Genomic DNA, 19,310 nt, shown 5'->3' on the forward strand with positions numbered 1-19,310 from the left:
ATCATGTTTACTATAATTTTACTGAATCATATTGATTAAATTAATAGATAACTTTTTACTAATTGGTTTAATTAAGTCATTTTAAATAACCACACCGGGTGGTAAGTACCTATCCTGCAATAATGTAATCCATATTATTATTTTACATAACGCTCTATAGTTAGTATTTAAATAACAATGATTTTGTACTACATTTTGAAAATGTGTTAGTTTTGTTAATATTATCTTTTACTTTACAACCCTTAACAGTACAATGCGTATATAATATGTAGGTATTTCAAAATAATAATATTGGCTTGTGGGAGTAAAACTTAACTATATAAATACCACTATTGAACCATATATATATATATATATATTATACACGATATACTACAATTATATGAAGTATATTGTATATTATATGTGCGACTATAATATTATATAGTATACATAAATACGTATATATACTACATAGTATTATATAGGTATTGCCATATAACTGTTGGCTTATAATTTATATACTGTATTCAGCGGCGGCATCACGATGAGCAAATAATACGTTTTGTTTTGTTCGTCTTCGACCTAAATTTTACCTGCAAACTCAATGGATTTCCTACTAAAATCGTCCCTACAATATAAATCATATAAAAAAAATATAGGTTTTTAAAAAAAGACGGGTCCATCAATAAAATACACATATAGAAATACAGATGTTCGTAGAATGACTTCTCCTGAAAGGTTTTGACCGAACAATGCCTGCAGGTCAGCCAGACTGTGAGGAGCCCCAAAGGTCCAGGCGACCCAATGTCTACCTTTTTTGCCCCCTCCACCACGTCCTCGTCCGTTCATACCTGGAGTATGACTATTATGTTTTTGAAATTGTCGGCATATATAGGTACATTCGTTTTTGGCGGTGCCCACACTGCAGTGTACGTCTAGTGTTTGTATAGTATTCGACAGTCTGTAGAACTGAGGTGGTGGTCAGTGAGTGAGTGTGCTTCGACCGTAAAACTCAGTTTTAATCCATGTGCCGGGAAAACGTTTTGTCGCCGGTAGTCGGGACTATGTGCCAAGAATTGAAAATGAAAACCAAAAGAAAATGTTACAGAAAATCCCCGTTGTCGATGCCCAAAGGTACAGTACATCTATAATATTATATTATAATTTTATAATATTCTGAGAGTTATTATACGTTTTATTTGAGGATTTTTCGTCGCATTTTTTCTTCTATATTTTATTATAATTTTATTCATTATTTTTTTTATCAGTAAACTGGTGGGTTCCCTATAGTGATATATTCGAGTACGTGAGTCTGGAAACAATTTTGCTTAAATGGATTTTGATTGTTAGTAGATAAATCACGTTTTCGCGAACCGAGTGCGTCACCGTTCACCGTCGTCACACGTGCGCCGACGCGCCGGCGGTTTGCCCACTTTTGTCGGTCGGTAGCGTTAAAAAAAGTGCGCACGCCAATGGGATGAAATAGTAATAATACCTAAGTTTTCTTGTTCACTTACATCGAGTCTATAAATAATTGTATTCAAATTTACTTACGCACATAATATTACAAGTTGAAACGATTTATTTAAATTCTTGTTGGAACCCGAATAAATAAAATCTTACGTTATTCTATATTACAAACGCATTCGTAATGAACGACAAACAAAAATTAATAGGTGAAATAATAGAATTAACACATGAATTATGACAATTAAATTATATGTATTAGAAATTGAGATATTGATGTGCAATTGAAGTGTAAATTATTTTTACTATTCCGAGGTCGTTTTAAAAATGTCTAAAATACACATGAACTCCCACACATCCAAATGTTATGCATATCTTTACATAAGAACAATCTAAATTTTTTTTAACTTGACATTAAAAAATAATTATAACTTAAAAGTCATAGGAATTAAACTTTATAAAACACTAACTTACTTATTATTAGTACTATACACCTAATCATTGGTATCCTTCACGAGTTGTCCAATACAAATTCTACAGCTTATCTTTAGCAACTACGTAGGAACAGCGTTAGTATTTCACTTCTTAGTATAATCATATCAAATAAATATTGTTTTCTGGTGTAATAAAACTTCTAATTAATCTATGGTTGAACATGGTTTCTTTTTAAATTATACAGTATTTTACACCTATGTTACACGGTTGTTAAATTTATACTTCCATAGTAATACATTAGAGTAATACTTCGAAGCCAATTTTATCGCATTGTACACATTTTGCGCGTTCTCCTTATTGCATTAGTGAAAATGACTTTATCGCAAATTCAGTAAGTCATACAATATTAAGGTAAAAAAAAAATGGTTTAAATGTTTTACTCTAGTATTACATCATATAGTCAGGCACGCGACTATATTTAGTCTTATATCGACTTATATTTATACATCGAACCTAGGTAGTGGATGTACTTAAAATGTGTGCAACGATTGAGTATTAAATTCAATATGCAAGTAGTTATTGGTAGGTAGGTAGGTAGGTAGGTAGGTAGGTATGTATTAAAATATTAATTTATTTAGTACCACAATATACCGAATATGTTATTACTTATTGTACAATAATGGAATAACTAATAAGTTTGAGTACAATGCTTAAATAACAAATTAAACTACCTACTACTATGAATTATGATCCATATTTTATATGTGATGAATGTTTACCACATTTGTACAATATTAATTATTGTCATATTATAAATTTAAGATAGTAATCATAATAATAATAACAATAATAATTTAATATTATAAATTTAATTTATTATAATATTGTTATTTTACAATAAAGTGCCAATCGTAGGTAATTCAAACATAAAACGGCAAGCTAAAATTACTAATATTAATATTAAAATAATATTAACTAATATTAAAATTATTATATTTGAATAGTATGAAACTATGATCATCAATTATCATCCATATGGCTTTAAATAGATTTCATGCATAAGATCGTTCTCTATTCTTCGTTGGTACCTATTATAAAGTAGTGTCTCACTATTAATTATTTCTTGAGGAAAATGACCTGCCTTAGACCCGAGGTCAACGTTTTTTCTTTAATTTATAAACATAAACATTTAATACGTAAAAGACTAGGAAATAAAACAAAGTGACCATATTATAAAATATAAACAATGTCCAAACCTGGTGTCAAGGTTGCTTTGGTAAACAAACCGCGCTATGAACTATGTAGTCAAATTGTTTTAGTCCCGATAGTTAGTGTAGTTGTCTCGGTGAGTTAGTGTCAGATAGAACTGATTTTTGTTGCAACAGAATTCATAATTTTACCACCATGTGGCTAAATTTATTTTTAATAAAAAATTAGTGTTTAATTTATGCGTGAGTTATCGAGGAAATACATGGAATTCAAAAGTAACGCCGGCGGTAATATATTGCACTCGATGTACTGCAGTAGGATAACTGATTCATTTGATGTAAATATGGGCAAATTGATTATTAATACTCGTGACTTTTTACTTGTTTTCGGGTCTACAGAGATGAGAGAGAGGAGCAGAAATGCGGCAAGGACACGTAGGGAGAACGAGAATGCCGAATTCCTAGAGTTGGCCAAACTCTTGCCATTACCAGCGGCCATTACTAGCCAATTAGATAAAGCTTCAGTCATCCGGTTGACCACTAGCTACTTAAAAATGAGACACGTCTTCCCTAACGGTAAGAATAACACGTGATTTATTATTATCTATATTCAGAATTAGTTTGCAATGTTAATACTTAAGTGCTAATAATATTTATTACACTTATATCATAATTTAGGTTTGGGTGACGCTTGGGGTGCGGCGACTCCAGCAAGCCATGCAAAAGAAGCTTGCATTAAAGAGCTTGGGTCATATCTACTACAGGTAAATATATTAAAGGTAATTAGATGAAACGGGTAAAAATTATATGTATGAGTGTGTGACGATTCAGAATTCAAATAACAACGTTTTGTTTTTAATGTCCCGATTATTTTATGAAGCCATTGATTGAACCTGTTTAATCAATGACCAAGCAAATAACAAATTAGATCATACAAATATTTAACAACACTTTTTTTATTTATAACAATACAATTGATCCATCCGCTTAATGACACCGGAAAAGCTATTGGCATGTGCTTTTCAGAAGCCACATATTCAACCCAAACATAATAATTTTTTTTTATTGATACAATATCCTCGGTGACATAGGCCATTGGGTTTACAAATAATATAAATCGATAACATATTATTATGTGTACTATTTCTAAATATTAATATTAATTTTAAATTTTGGTTTGAAGATTGGTGGCTGTGATGACATTGACTATGGGTTTCGGGCAGGTTGTAACTATAATTCTGATGTTGTGGTATATTCCGCATTCAGTGAGAATGTGGTTGATGATGACTTGGATACCTCAAGTTGTGCATATTGGGGTTCTTTTTTAATCTATGAAGAAACTGTGGAAGATTTGAGTATGTCCGATTCTGAGTCTAGATAGGGAAATGTCCAATTTTCGGTGTTATGTTTGATGTGATTCAGTTTAGTGGTGTAGGATGTCCATTTCTGGTGCCATCTTAGTTGGCATTTATTTGTTATAAACATTTGTTAATAATCATCAACTATTATATTGTATAGTTCATATTATATTTACCTGTGATTTTATTTTTAGAGTCTTGATGGTTTTATATTCGTCGTAGGCGGCGATGGTAAGATCATGTATATATCCGAAACAGCTTCTGTTCATTTGGGGTTGTCACAGGTATATACAATATATTATTGTTACATTACAATTTAAATTTATAATTTGAAAAAAGATGTTTCTAAAATACTTTTTCTTTAATCGCTATTTTAAATAATTCATTTTTAATGTCAATTGGTATTACTGCTTTAAGGTGGAATTGACTGGTAATAGTATATTTGAATATATCCATCAAGCCGATCACGATGAAATGATATCAGTGCTTAGTCCACCTCTTCCTCAAAATCTTCCAGCGGAGAACATGATGATGAGTGAGTTATTATATAATACACTATTTCTTCAATTAATTAGAAATTACGGACACTAATAAAAAAAAATTTAGATTCGACAGTATTTGAACTTCCACGTGTATTTTTTTTACGAATGAAATGTGTATTGGCAAAACGGAACGCTGGGCTTACAACAGGAGGATATAAGGTAAATTTTTATTACATAATAATATATATAATACATACATAGAGTTATAATTTATAAATAAATTATAATAAAAACTTAAACAAACAAAATTGGCGATTGGTATTATTGTATTAAAGTCTGATTGCTTGTATTATCTATGTCTAATGACAGAAGTCTGTAAATTAACTTGAAATTTCAGTTCTTCAGTTTTAGGACAATATTTAACTCGTTAATCAGTTATGTGATATAATAGATTTTATCACATATTATTAAGCCTTAAATATAAGAGTAATATTTTAAAAAGTATTTAAAATTTCATGTTTATGAATTTACAAAACATTTATTTTTAAAAGCTTAAAGCTTGAGAACTACCCTATGATAATATTCTGTAATATACTTGAACATTTAATAACTATCGGTAATTTATGGTTTATTAGATAATCACATACAATAGTATTAGTTAATAATTAATATAGGTAGATATTTATTGAACAGAGAGATTAGGTTGGTAGCAAAATGTTATATTAAAGATTATATTTTTCCATTGTACCCAAACTTAATAAGATGTAACTCTAATAGAATATTTTATTAATTAATAGTTGTATAGTATTATATCCACTACTTATTTGAATTTAAGCTAATATGTTTGGTTATTATTTTGCGCCATTTTATCGGTATATCTCAGTTAACAAAGCATTGATATCGTTCGTATTATTTCCTGTTGGTAATATGTTACGATATAATAGGTAATAATAAATAAATAATAGTAGGTTTATTATTATCATTGATCTAAAGACAAGATGCAAATTTAATATTGTACTTTCAACTATACAATTTTAATAACAATTATACAAAAGGTACATTGGTCGACATTAAAAAAAAATATTGAAATAGCTTCAAAATATAGTTCTTATCAATTTTCGAAGGTATTTCATCAATTTCGTACTTTTATCATATTTTATTAAAAATGAAACTTGCATATTAACACGTAGGCGATGTAGAATTACCTATCTTTGGTGTAGGTACGTGTGATAATGATAAGAAAAAAATAAAACAATGTAACATGTTATTTTTTTTTTATCATAAGGATAAAGAGTTTTAAATTATCACGACAAACACGAAGAAATAAAGCTACCTATAGGTTAATGACATTTAATATTATTGTTGTACTGAATCACTAACTACAGCCTAAACAATAAAACTATAAAATGGTCTGGTGGCAGTTTAAACACTTACTGCCAATACAAAAACCTGAACGTGTTTACTTTTAAAATTTACTATTCAGTCATCTTGTACATACTCATACATGATTGTAAAAGCTAACGAGACGAAAAATCAATATTTAAATTTATTAAAATAAATATTTGAATTATAAATAACCGCATTGCAGTATTAAAATTTTTTTTTTCGTTAAACTAATGTATATAGTAAAAAAAAATTATAATTTGTTTGAATGCAACTTTGAGGAACACAGTTTAAGATTTAAATAAATAACATGTGCATGGTTTATGATGTGAAAATGTGAAATTATAATGTAGTTATGTACAAAACATTATCTAATTATCAATTAAGAATTAATGTTTATAAAATATTATATTTTATTCATAATAATAATAAGTAAAGTTAAAAATAGTTTAATGTGTAAACAATAATAAAACGTGTAAACAATGTAGAAAATAACCTTCACCATTATTATACATTTAAAATAATTTTATAAATATAAGAGTTTCATTGTTTATTCAACTAAAAAATTTAGTGATATAAAAATTTAAAACGTTAATAGTTGATTTTCATTTGTTTTTTAGTCATTTTTAAACTTTATAAAATAACTATATAAAATAAAATTACATTGAGTAAAAGTGTTTTAAATGTATTGTTCAATAATGAATAATGTTTATGGAAATTCCAATGATAAAATGTTTTGTTTAATCGTAGTAACCAAATCTTTAGACTCAATTCATATTATAATTACTGTGATCAAATAATAATTATTATGAGGTTTTGCACAATCATTCTACACCCAGGGTACCTACTACCTACTACCTATAACTAAAAATAGTTTTGCTAAGTCTAATTTGTGTACATATTTTCCACGGTGCGTATAAAAACACAAATAAACTAAAAAAAATTGGAAAAATTTGATTTCGTTTAACACATATTCTATATAATTTATTCAATGATGCTGATGGATATAATTAGCTTATTTCCTAACAGAGGTTCAATTATAACCAATTAATAAAATATACCTATTGAGGAAACGCGAGTACCCATCGATTCAATAAACGAGCAAACCTATAATAAGTAATAACACAAATACGCTTAATAAGAAATGAGTGTGTTAACTTGCCTAGCACTTTTTCTTTGAAACAATTATTAAGTATTGTTTTATGCGTGTAGGTGTTCAGCATTTTATTTGATACGATCGGTTCCCTCAACAAACTATCCAAGTTCACCATCCGGAATACAAACAACCACTTATGTGAAAACGCCAATATATTTTGAAACGTCGTTTACTTTTGATATTACTACGGAAATAAATATTTTAGATTTAAATTCCTGGTGTTTGAATCTGAAAAATAATGAAGGCATAACACGGGGCGTGTTAAGAAAATATTTGTATCTAATTTTTCCGTGGAAGTTAAACCTAAAACACAACTCAAATAAATTCTCCACTTAAATTTTAACTTTAAAAAAAATGAATACTTATAGAATTCTGAAAAGTATACTGCAATCTATACTGTAAACGTGTATTATCACTTTTCAATCAGTGCAATCAACTAGTTTATGAAAATAATACTACGTAAACAACTATCTAATTGGTACTTATTAAGTCCATACCTGCTTGCTTATTTATTCTTAACATAATGATTGGGAACGTAACGATTAGAAATTAAGAAAATTATTAACACTTCAATTAATATTCACAAAATAATATTTTTTTTACATAATAATGTTACAACAATATTTTACGTCCTGCGGGGTTGTATAGGTGTACTATACAAAAAACATTAATTATATTATAGTATATTATGTGAGAAAAGGAGTTCTTATTTTGTTTTTTTCAGCGTTCTATTCAGACAAAATAGATATAGGAATCATGGAATACGCAGAAATATCTTTAAAAAAAACAATAGTTGGGTTTGAGACTCTGTACGTTATTTTCGATTTCTTATTACGACTATATTATATGGTCACTTGTATAGTTTCAAAATGTATTTTTTTACGCCGAGACGGTAGTATAAATTAATATACTTATAATTAGTGTATTATATGAGAATGTGTTAAAAATTAAAATTATTTTATATCGTTGAAGTTTTTATTATAAAATAGTTTATCATATTATGTATCGTGTTACCTGTATTATACATTATTTATACGTATATTATGGAATATTTTATATCACGCAATATACGTATAATTTGAAATACCCCATGCCGTATATTCTGCACGCGGTCAGTTCTAGGATTTATTTAATATTATACACATCCAATTAGGATAGCACCATTATGGTAGCTGAGCATTGGTCGTATACTATATATATGTATACAGTTATATATATATATATATGTATAGGTAGGAGGTATATATGTATTATATTATTATACAACATTATACGTTTTTCTTTCCCTATATACATAGAAAAGTTTCATATATTTGATTTATGATCTATATATGTACGTACGTATAATATATAACAATATATGATGTACATTTTTTTGTTGTTGCGGACGGCTTAAGTGTAGGAAATAAAAATCACTCGTGTGCCCTGGCGTGTGTTCGTGCATACATTACGGAGCTAATGCTCGCGCATATATAGGCTCATATAACAAACGGGCGCGTATTGCTGTAGCATTAAAATAAATATATATATATTATATTATACATGTATAATTATATAATCACACCGTACGCGCACGGTATAATATTTGTGCCGTGTCGATTGTTATAATATACGTAATAATATAGGATGTACAATATACGTACTAGTGGGCAGGAAATGGGATGAAAGGAGCGGGGAAAATAAAAAGGAGTAAAATAATAAAATACAACGGGCGGCGCCATGTTGCGGGGGCCCAGGTGTGCGCGCGAGTGAGTTTAATCGCCGCCGTATTTACCTGTATTTTTGGCTGTCCGTTTGCCATTGGTCGCGCTCGCCGCGGGCGTCCTTGCAACACTCTTCTAGAGTCCTCCTCTTTTTCAATGTTTTTTCCTCGCTACTTCTTTCTTCTCAGGACGATCGAGCTCGCGCTCCAGGATGAATGAAAAAAGCGCGAAACATCTGATTATCTGGCCGTACCAACTATACAAAGGCTGCGTATATTGCACGGCGGTATAGGTGCATGCCCTGCTCCAGGGTGGGCCAATAGGATATCGTATAATATTACATAATATTGATTTATCGAACACTAGATGAAGTGAAAAATCGATGGTTCATCTGGTAGCTGTGATCTGTATATGATAATGCTTGTATATAATAATAATATATAATAATTAAACATCATAAATACTTTATTGGACATCATAATATATTATGTAGTATAGGTACATGACGTTGGATTACCTAGATTCTTTTCTTCGTTTTTATCTACAGTCATTCCCGATTCTGTGGTCAAAATGGGAGGGCTAGACAATTATTCTCCAGAGCGGTCTGTTCCTGTTATAGGAAGACATTAAAACTTATAGTTTTCTGATCATTTTTGGGATGGATTGTACCTATATTTGTATAATATAGAAGACTTCAGTATGAATGTAAGACGTATATAGTTTATTGCAAACTTTAATGCAGGTGATCACCTGCACAGCATGCATACAAAATTACAAACACATACATTACGAAGATTATTATTACATAATCTATATGACTACATAGGATAAGAATAATTCAAAAACAGTGGTTTTCGTCAAAGACATTGTGTATTTGCGTATTATATTTTCCGACCATAATTTGTAGTTCATAGTTATCTACTGCCACAGTGCCATATATGATATTATTATAAAATTATAATGTATGATATTATGAGCATGTTTTCAATATTTTAAATGTATTATGTAGGTAATAGCTGGTATGCGTATATAGTACATATATGTATACCTACATAGATAGGTATAATAGCCTTGAAAATATCTACTAATATCAGTGTAGAACTGTTGTTATAGTTTTTTAATTTGTCTATGTATTATCAAAAAGATTTTCCATCACTTATATATTTTACATCGTAGATATATAGGTATTTATCTAGTATAATATTTTTGATTACTGTTGTAAATATATGGATGGACTACGCGTGCGGTTAAAATAACATATAGTACTAGCCAGTGGCTGCTGAGTGCATATTATAATGTAGCTTTAACAAACATTTTGTCATATATTGCTAAACATATACTCGCTAGTTTTCATAACATATTTAAGTATTGTATTATAAACGTATCATCACTGTAATCACAAAAACGTATAATTTCATATTATATTATATCAAATATTAAGATATTATGTTTTTAATGTACATTATAATCTTCGATTCTACAACTGTTTTAAACTTTTAACTAAACCAAAAATATAAAATATTAGATCCTGCGTTTTTATAAATACTGTGATCGGAATAAAAGCGTACTTGGAATTTAGATATATGGTATTTAAAAATGTCTTTCTTTTTAATTTGTTAAATATCTTAACATTTATAAATATTGTATGTCTGTATTGACTATTTGTTCTAAAACAACCATACAATATAATTCATTTAATTAATATAAATATGAATTTCTTTCTTTGCAATCGTTATTTGGTATACTTTGTTCAGCGGCGGAGGAAAGGCAGGGCAGATGCGCAGGCCCCCGCCATTTTAGGGCATTTTTTTCATGGAATTTGATGATTTTTAAGCCTATAATTTTGCTTTTCGAATTATAAAAACAAATCCCGTCTGCAATGGCGGCTTGTGGGTTTTTAATATAATGATTGGAATACCTATAATAAACCAGTGAGAGTAAAAATAAAATATAATGCCGACAACAACGTCCAAAACAATTTTGATGTTAAAATCTTGAAGTTTTTTTAAATTTTTGTGTAACACTTGTATTTAGTGTAGGTACTTAAACATTTAATTTTTAATTTGTACATATTTTATTTTAATAAATATTTAAAAAATTCTTACGAGTACCTAAGTACTAAGACGTGCCAAAACATTTTTTTTTTGCCTTACGAAAAAAAGTTTCTTGGTCCCATGAAAAAATCTACCCCCGCAAAAACTTCTCGCCGGCACTGACTTTGTTAGATAAATGAAAATAAGCAGATTTTACATATCACAGTACCACATATACACATACATGGGCAGTTATGCTACATTTTTTATGATAAGATAAAAGTAAATACTATTAAAGATTAGCCCGGATCAGATAATGTTGACGGTGATTAGGAGGAGTACAATAGTATACAATATGCAAAACTTTCTGTTATGACAGGAGTGAGAAATTATAGCAACATCGGCAAAAAGATTGAGCACGCTTACTTAATAGTATATAAGGTAATATAAATATTGTTAGTATTATAGAAATGTGATATAGTACAGTAAAATTGTGTACCTACTGCCAACATAGAATATAGATACCTATTACTTCTGTACTACAATGTTTATACACATAATATGTTATGAGTTATGACTTATGTCACTTATGTTCCCAGTACAAAATTTCATGAAGTATAAGAATTTTTACTATTTGCAACTATTACAAATTAAATAATTATATTATCATAAATATAGATTATAGAATATTTATACGCTATGTAAGTACTAAGTGGACGTTTATGCTACAAACACATCATACGTTTTCCGTCTTACAAACCCATAATATAACAAATTGAACTTTTTGAATAATATATTTAACTATATTATGTTTGAGTGAACAAAATTGACCTATCATCAAATATAAATGTAAGAATTTTATCCAAATAAATGGATTATCCAAAACTCGCAATTTGCTATTTTATGCGTTTGTAGGATTACGGAGTAAAGAGACAACGCACACGGTTTAGGGTCCTCTTAATAATGTAGTATATACAAATAACCGTATATAGTATAATATTTATACGTATAACGTATTGATAGTATTGATACATACTTGCAGGTGTAACATGTATTTATGTGCACGACGCACTAACTATACACGAAAATTCGAATCGCAATAGGTAGTCACGTTCTGGAGAATTATACTTCAAAGTAAAAATAACGTACAGGAATTTTCAAATCCTTTCTATTGTGTAACATAATATTACGAGCGTCCTCGCTATAGGTGAGTTTTCCGAAACGTGTCCAAGTCCAGGCATGTCGAATGCTGGAGTGAAAACGTTTTAAAACAACCTATACACTCCACATGTGGTGTCGATAGCCGAAGATTGATTACGCGAACCGGTCTCATTCGTCGTATGTACCACTACACAGTACCTACATATTATAATAGTCTCTAATCCCGTCCGCTTATTGATACCTCACGATCGGCTCCAACGTGTCTGAGCCACGGAGAACACCTATGATTTTTATTACTATTCAGAACCTATTGTCCCGGGTGCCGAAGGTACATTTTGGAATTTTTTGGGTATATTTTTCGAAATGAAAGACACAGAGAGGTAGAGGTGAAGAAAAAAATATCTCACACCTGTGAAGAGACCCGTATTTAATTTATTCTAATACTTAAATCTCGTATTTTTGGTTGTGGTCACGTCTCGGCTATTATGAATGGACTTCTTGACACCTTCTCAACGTGCACATTATATTACCTAGCCTATTATAACCCATGTGACTATATGATGCAGCTACGACCTTTAGAACAGGTCTTATGTTGTTGTTTTTTTTCGTATACATATATAATATAATATAATATAGTATATATAAGTAAACTTATATATATATTTTATAATGGTATTTTTTCAACGGCATAATATAATAACACACATTTTACACACACACACAATATATATGTATATAGTATTATTGTGTTTGTGAGTAGTGACTAGTGTATGCTGCAGTAGGTACCTACCTATATATATATATATATATGTGTATATATATTATACGACTCTATCAATGGTCGTTTTTGTTTAGACATGTAAGTATACATCCGTTTCGATATTGTCATATTGAATTTTCGTCGAACACCCAAGGGGATCATATTTCTAAAGTAAATGTAAACTATATTCATTTGCCGTCATATACACGAAAAAAGTATCATATATTGTATACACACACGACACACATCCATGTCATAGCGGTATGTGCGTGTGTGTTGTGTTCGATAATTGGCCTTAAAAAATGAAATCCTGATATGTTTGTTGTCATTTAACTGTATTTAAAAATTGATATTATTATCTATATAGGTAGTTCATCAGTTATCAACTATAGTTTAACTTGCATAAGATTATTATTCTCAATAAAGTTCATACAGTATGAGCTATGAAACTATGAATGCCATTTTGATTCCATATTGAGTCTTTATAGTATTTTATACTATAATATTTAAGTATTCATTAAAAAAATAAGCTACTATATAACGTATTTTACGATAAATATTTTTCAGCCAATCCATGATTATTATCTTTATTATAGTCTATATTACTATAATTATAATTTATAACTAAATTATTAATTACACCATATGTATTTATTTTGTTAACTATGTATAGGTTATTCACTGTTCTGGTTACTTGAAAGTGAGACAATACCCAGCCGGAATGCCTGGGATAGAAACCGTTGGCCTAGTTGCAGTTGGCCATTCGTTACCTCCACATGCCATCACAGAGATTAAATTGCATTCGAATATGTTTATGTTCCGTGCGAGTTTGGACTTGAAGCTCATATTTCTAGATGCCAGGTAAGTCAAGTCAGCTATTTTTAAAATCCCGATTAATAATAATATTTTCATTATGTCTATAGATAACATAGACTTTTGTTTTCATTTATTTTTTTACAACTAATGATAGCAATGGTTAAAAATATGTTATTAGACATTTTCAACGCACGCCTTTTGTTTGATTTTCTATACCTATTATTTTACATCGTGTAACTTTGTGTAAAAATAATGGTATTTTATTTCATTATTAAATTACAGAGTGTCTCAGCTGACAGGATATGAACCTCAGGATTTAATCGAAAAGACACTTTACCATTACATACATGGCAGTGATATTCATAACATGAAACTCTCGCATCACACGCGTAAGTACTAAAAACAAATCATTAAATTTGCAGTAAATTATAATTATTTTGTTCGTTCCAGTGTTATTGAAAGGCCAAGTTACCACGAAATACTACAGGCTGTTGGCCAAAGACGGTGGTTGGGTGTGGGTTCAAAGTTACGCCACTATAGTCCATAATAGTAGATCTTCGAGGCCTCATTGTATAGTTAGCGTAAATTACGTACTGAGGTGAATAAATTAAATATTTAATTGAAAACACAATTGACGGAACCATATAATATTAATTTACGTGATTATTCTTCAGTGAGTCCGAAATGAAAGACGTTTGCTTGTCCGTGAGCAACAACGGTTGCGCGACATCTCAGAACGGCAATGAAGACGCGGCAATACAAAACAAGCCCAGCAAAGCGCAACAAAACCAAAGACAATCGAATCAAAATCACAGGTATCACAGGCCACCAGTGGTCACCGACGAAGAGTACAGTGATTCCAGTGGTGGACTTTACAATGACTACGTGAGCAGTAATAGTGTAAGTGTGCAAAACAAAAAAAACATCTTAGTTATCGCCCGTTATAAGTTATTATAGGTATCGGTGAATAGCACTGTTTATGTTTTATTAGGACTCTCTGGCAATCGTGGGTGTCATAATATTAAACAGTTATATATATTATAGTGTTATACAATGACGTGATTCGTGATATATGATTTGTTAGTATTGCTACACGAGCGTATGGTATAAAATAATATGTGTAATGTATTGAAGTATAGGCATAAATATATTTTTTAACAATACAAGACCCTCAGTCGCATGGGTCATTGGGTTTAGGAAATATAATTAAATAGATAACATAACATAATGTGAACTTATTCTATATGATTTTAAATTTTGGTTTGAAAATTGAAGATTGGTGAAATAGGGATATTGTTGTTAACCTATATAGGTTCCGTTAAACGGCGGTTTATAATGACTATACATCTTAAACCAATTTGAAAGAGACTTGTGCAGTTGTGCGTCATAAACGCTGAGACGGATAACATTATCTTCTTTAATATTAGGTTGATTTGAGAATTACATTTTACATTCATGTATATATATATATTATATTATGTATATTTGTATTGTATACATCACATAAAAATTCAACTAAAATTTGTTTGTGACTCCGGTTTCTGTAGATTCTTATGTGTAATTGTAATACGATTTTATTATTGTTTATTTTTCCTACACAACCTTTACACAATAAAGTTATTTTTAATCTTGGACATTATTTATATGCATTAGCATAATATTACACCGTTACAAAAAGGGTAATGTAGTTTACGGTAATACCACAGATTATATAATAATATAATATTATATAATATAATATAATATAAAAAATAATAAAATAATAATAATATTATATAATCTGTGGTAATACTGTATACAACATTATAGGTATGCACACTTGAAGTGTTATCTTCATCTTTTAAAATGTGACAACATGTATTTACATATACCTATGTGATACAATATATTATATCTTGGTACATATTATGCAGCTTAAAAGAAAATCCTATAAAAATGTATTATTTAAATATGTTGTAGGTAAGTAAAAGATTTAAAATTTTAAACATACATGCGTTTTAAACTATAAATATTATAGCAGTATACAAACAAAATATAAGATCACCGTTTGTCGTTTGTGTAACGTGACAGCGATTTATATTCAGACATAAATCGAAATCATATTCGATTCGAGTGGAACCATATAGGCTATAACTGACGCCATGGACAAATTCTTATTAACTAAAAGTTATTAGATTCTAGTAAAGAAGACCCCGGACGGCGGACGGGTAAAGTTATTGGGTATTTCAACCTGCTTGTATCAATTAAAATTACAGTTAATATGTATTATCTACAAACTAGGAGTAGTGAGTGTCCTACGGTCGAATACTCATTCCATAAATATAATATTATAAATCATAATATATTTTATGAGCCTATATAGATATATTTGTACCTATATGAATATACGATATACCCACAACCTAGATTGATTATACACACAGCCAGTGACCGGTATAGGCGGTACCATATCATATTATTTTACAACGCTTATTCGAACAAAATTAACAAAAATAATGTTTTTATACAGCGCAGTTTTCCTCTAGGTATAAAAACAAAAATAATACATATTAGTATAGGTACTACGGATTAGGTATTAGTGTATTACGTGATATGTATTATATTATAAATTATAATACCATATCGTTAAAATTAATAGGCTACGTTCCTGTTGGTTTTTAAACATTTTGACACAATACGTATTACAAATTGTATAGGCACCTATATTTAAATGTAATGTCGTAATCGTCGTCACCACACTACCTACTATAGTCATGCCGCCACCGGTGATCCTCAAAGCGAAAATTCGTGAATGGAGAGCGTGGGTTGGAGGGTTGGGAGGAAACTACGTTGTTCGAGAGACAATATACCCTTCAGCGGTGACATTTCACGTGCTTATATTACAGGAGTTTCTAACAATTATGTTTTGGCGTTATACAAGTACGCACGTTAGAGACGCATTTCCCGCCCTTGTAATGGCTTGTACATAAACATAATATTATGTGCGTTCAAGTTTATAATATAATATTATGTTCTCGATAGTCCATGTTTCTTATTGTTATACGTGGAGCCCGTAGAGGTATATCATATGAAAAGAATAGTTGAAGCACGATTTCCGCACGTTAAGAAATTCCCCTACCCAGCCTACCCAAAATATTTAACATAAACTGTTATCAATTATACGGATACCCATTAGTTTTTAGTAATTGTTAAGAAATGGATTATTTTCATTAGTTGGATTTTGATGAGCCAATGCCTTTATTGAGCCCCAACTATATAGTTCTCATATAGTATGAATTATGATACAACCTACCATACAGACGACACTTTATAATACCCTGCAGTAATATGTACACCTATTACCTACCTTTAGGTTGTGTACAACACACATGCCAATGTTTTCAATATTTTCTAATCTTTTTTTCAAAAACATTACATACTAGGCGATTAATCGCCATACTTAAACGTATCATAAGTAAATAATAATATTCCAACACGCACGTCGTTTATCATATAATATTATATCGTAAATATACGTAATTGTACCTACATAATATATTAAACGATAATAAATGAACCGTTTTGCGTTTCTGATGCAGGAACCGCAATCGCTGGTCAACGGTCCCGTCGGCGGCGGCGGCGGTGACGGCACGGGTCACCATCACCCGCCTCACCTGAACATCATTCCCGCGGCCAACATGTACACGGTCGAAGAGTACAACATCTATCCAGAACTCTTCTACCCGTACGACCAGACGTGCCCGCGGCCGTTCAGCTCTGCCTCCAGCTGCTCCAGTTCGAACGAGAGCGACCGGATGCAGCTGGCGCATCAAGCCGGCGGCGGTGGATATACGCCGCCCGCGGCCATGCTCATGAGCGCCACTGGCCACCACGACGACCATCACGCCGCGGCCGCGTACCAGGCGTTAACGCCTATCGGCGCCTCGCTGCCCGTCACTGTCGTCGGTCACCACCACGGTGTCATCGTCGATAACCAGCACTACACCGCCGTCAACGAATACGTCCACTGATCGCTCGCCGCCGGACGTACACACTCAAAACGTCATGACACGGAGTAGCTGCAGTCTTTTCGTTCTAACGCGAAACGGCAGCGACTAAGTATAGGATATTTATATGACTATATATATAATATGTAAATTGTACATATATAATATATATATATAAAGTTAAACATGTATGATTACATACAAATATATATACCTATATATATAATTTAGCTTAGGTAATATAAAATAGTAATAATTATGTTGTATAAATAGGTATATTGTACGAGTAGAGCGATGGCGTATGAAATATCGCTATCGGACACTCTTGTTCTTGTACCATATACCTAAAATATAAAATAATGATGTGTTGTGCGCGGGATTGTTCGATCGGACGCCGCGGGCAGTGTTGTCATTCGTGTGTTGTAGGCGTGTGCCCCGCTCTAAGGGTTGGACGGGCAGTTCTGCTGGTTGTTCAGAGACCATGCGTGTTCGCCGCATTTATAATATTTCGAGTTCACGGCTACATGTGACGCTCGAGGCGTATATATGGTCATACCTATGTCGAGCAGCCAAAGACGTGACGCGAGCTATAGACATTTAATGTACAAAAATAACACCACGAGCACATATTTTTGTGCATAAATTATCTTCGTGCGTGTTCTATCATTCCACCACTTATAGCCAAGTCGTATTTGTGGGCCCATGTCGATTATATGAAATCATAAAAGTATAATCTACCTGGAATCGGGATTGACGTGTCAAAGTCGATAATAATATCTGCTTACCCACAAAAGTCATACCTATATATAAGATATTGTGTATCCGAAAACAACTTAAACTTTTTTTTACTTACCAAACATATACATTGAAATTTTTCAAAAAACTCAATGCCAGCGAGCTGGTATACTAAATTAATTTGATTTATTGTAAATTTAACTGTACATAATCTTTGCAATGACAATTGTACGTCATGATTATAATAATATTTACGGTATCGTATGAATAAGTAGATTTATACTTATTATTCCTGTTAATTCTGTAGAATATTTATTTATTATTTATTTGTACATTTTATGATAATTTTACCTGTATAATTTATTAATATAGACATACATTATAAAATATATATATATCAATATTGTGTTTGGTTGATATTTCCTATAATTGTATTATAATATACATTTCTTTGCTAATTATATACATAATATACAGGCACGGATTAAGGGGTGAAGGCCGCGCAGTGGAAGCCACGTTTACCAGCTAGGTCTTATAATGTTGTCAGCTTAAACGTTTATTAAGTGGTCACTTATTTTATTATTTATATTCTAAATTTAATAGAAAAAATATTACAACTTACATCAAGAGATAAACTAAAGAAAA

The 19,310-nt window shown here is 30.7% G+C and overlaps 1 protein-coding gene and 1 long non-coding RNA gene across 4 annotated transcripts; one reads left to right on the plus strand and one right to left on the minus strand.

The window, feature by feature from the left end:
- Positions 1-892: 892 nt before the first annotated feature.
- LOC111035996 (single-minded homolog 2-like) lies at positions 893-18,813 on the plus strand. Of its 3 annotated transcripts, none has more exons than XM_022317857.1 (11): positions 893-1,116; positions 3,492-3,668; positions 3,771-3,871; positions 4,645-4,734; positions 4,868-4,985; positions 5,057-5,151; positions 13,802-13,989; positions 14,227-14,333; positions 14,395-14,542; positions 14,619-14,844; positions 17,523-18,813. In XM_022317857.1, the coding sequence occupies exons 1-11, from the start codon at positions 1,008-1,010 to the stop codon at positions 17,952-17,954; spliced, it is 1,791 nt and encodes a 596-aa protein (XP_022173549.1). In that variant the 5' UTR covers positions 893-1,007; the 3' UTR covers positions 17,955-18,813. The 3 variants fall into 3 exon arrangements, with proteins under 3 accessions (XP_022173549.1, XP_022173550.1, XP_022173551.1); XM_022317858.1 differs by having other exon boundaries at positions 895-1,116; positions 3,771-3,856; XM_022317859.1 differs by lacking the exon at positions 893-1,116 and adding an exon at positions 3,203-3,380 and having other exon boundaries at positions 3,771-3,856.
- Positions 2,861-3,256, minus strand: LOC111035997. The gene is made up of 2 exons (XR_002604695.1): positions 3,141-3,256; positions 2,861-2,972 (listed from the first exon to the last, which is right to left on the minus strand). It is a non-coding gene; the product is annotated as an uncharacterized LOC111035997 (long non-coding RNA).
- Positions 18,814-19,310: the final 497 nt, after the last annotated feature.

The sequence above is a fragment of the Myzus persicae genome, unplaced genomic scaffold (genome assembly GCF_001856785.1).
Source record: "Myzus persicae strain clone G006 unplaced genomic scaffold, MPER_G0061.0, whole genome shotgun sequence".
In the NCBI taxonomy this organism is placed as follows: Eukaryota; Metazoa; Arthropoda; class Insecta; order Hemiptera; family Aphididae; genus Myzus; species Myzus persicae.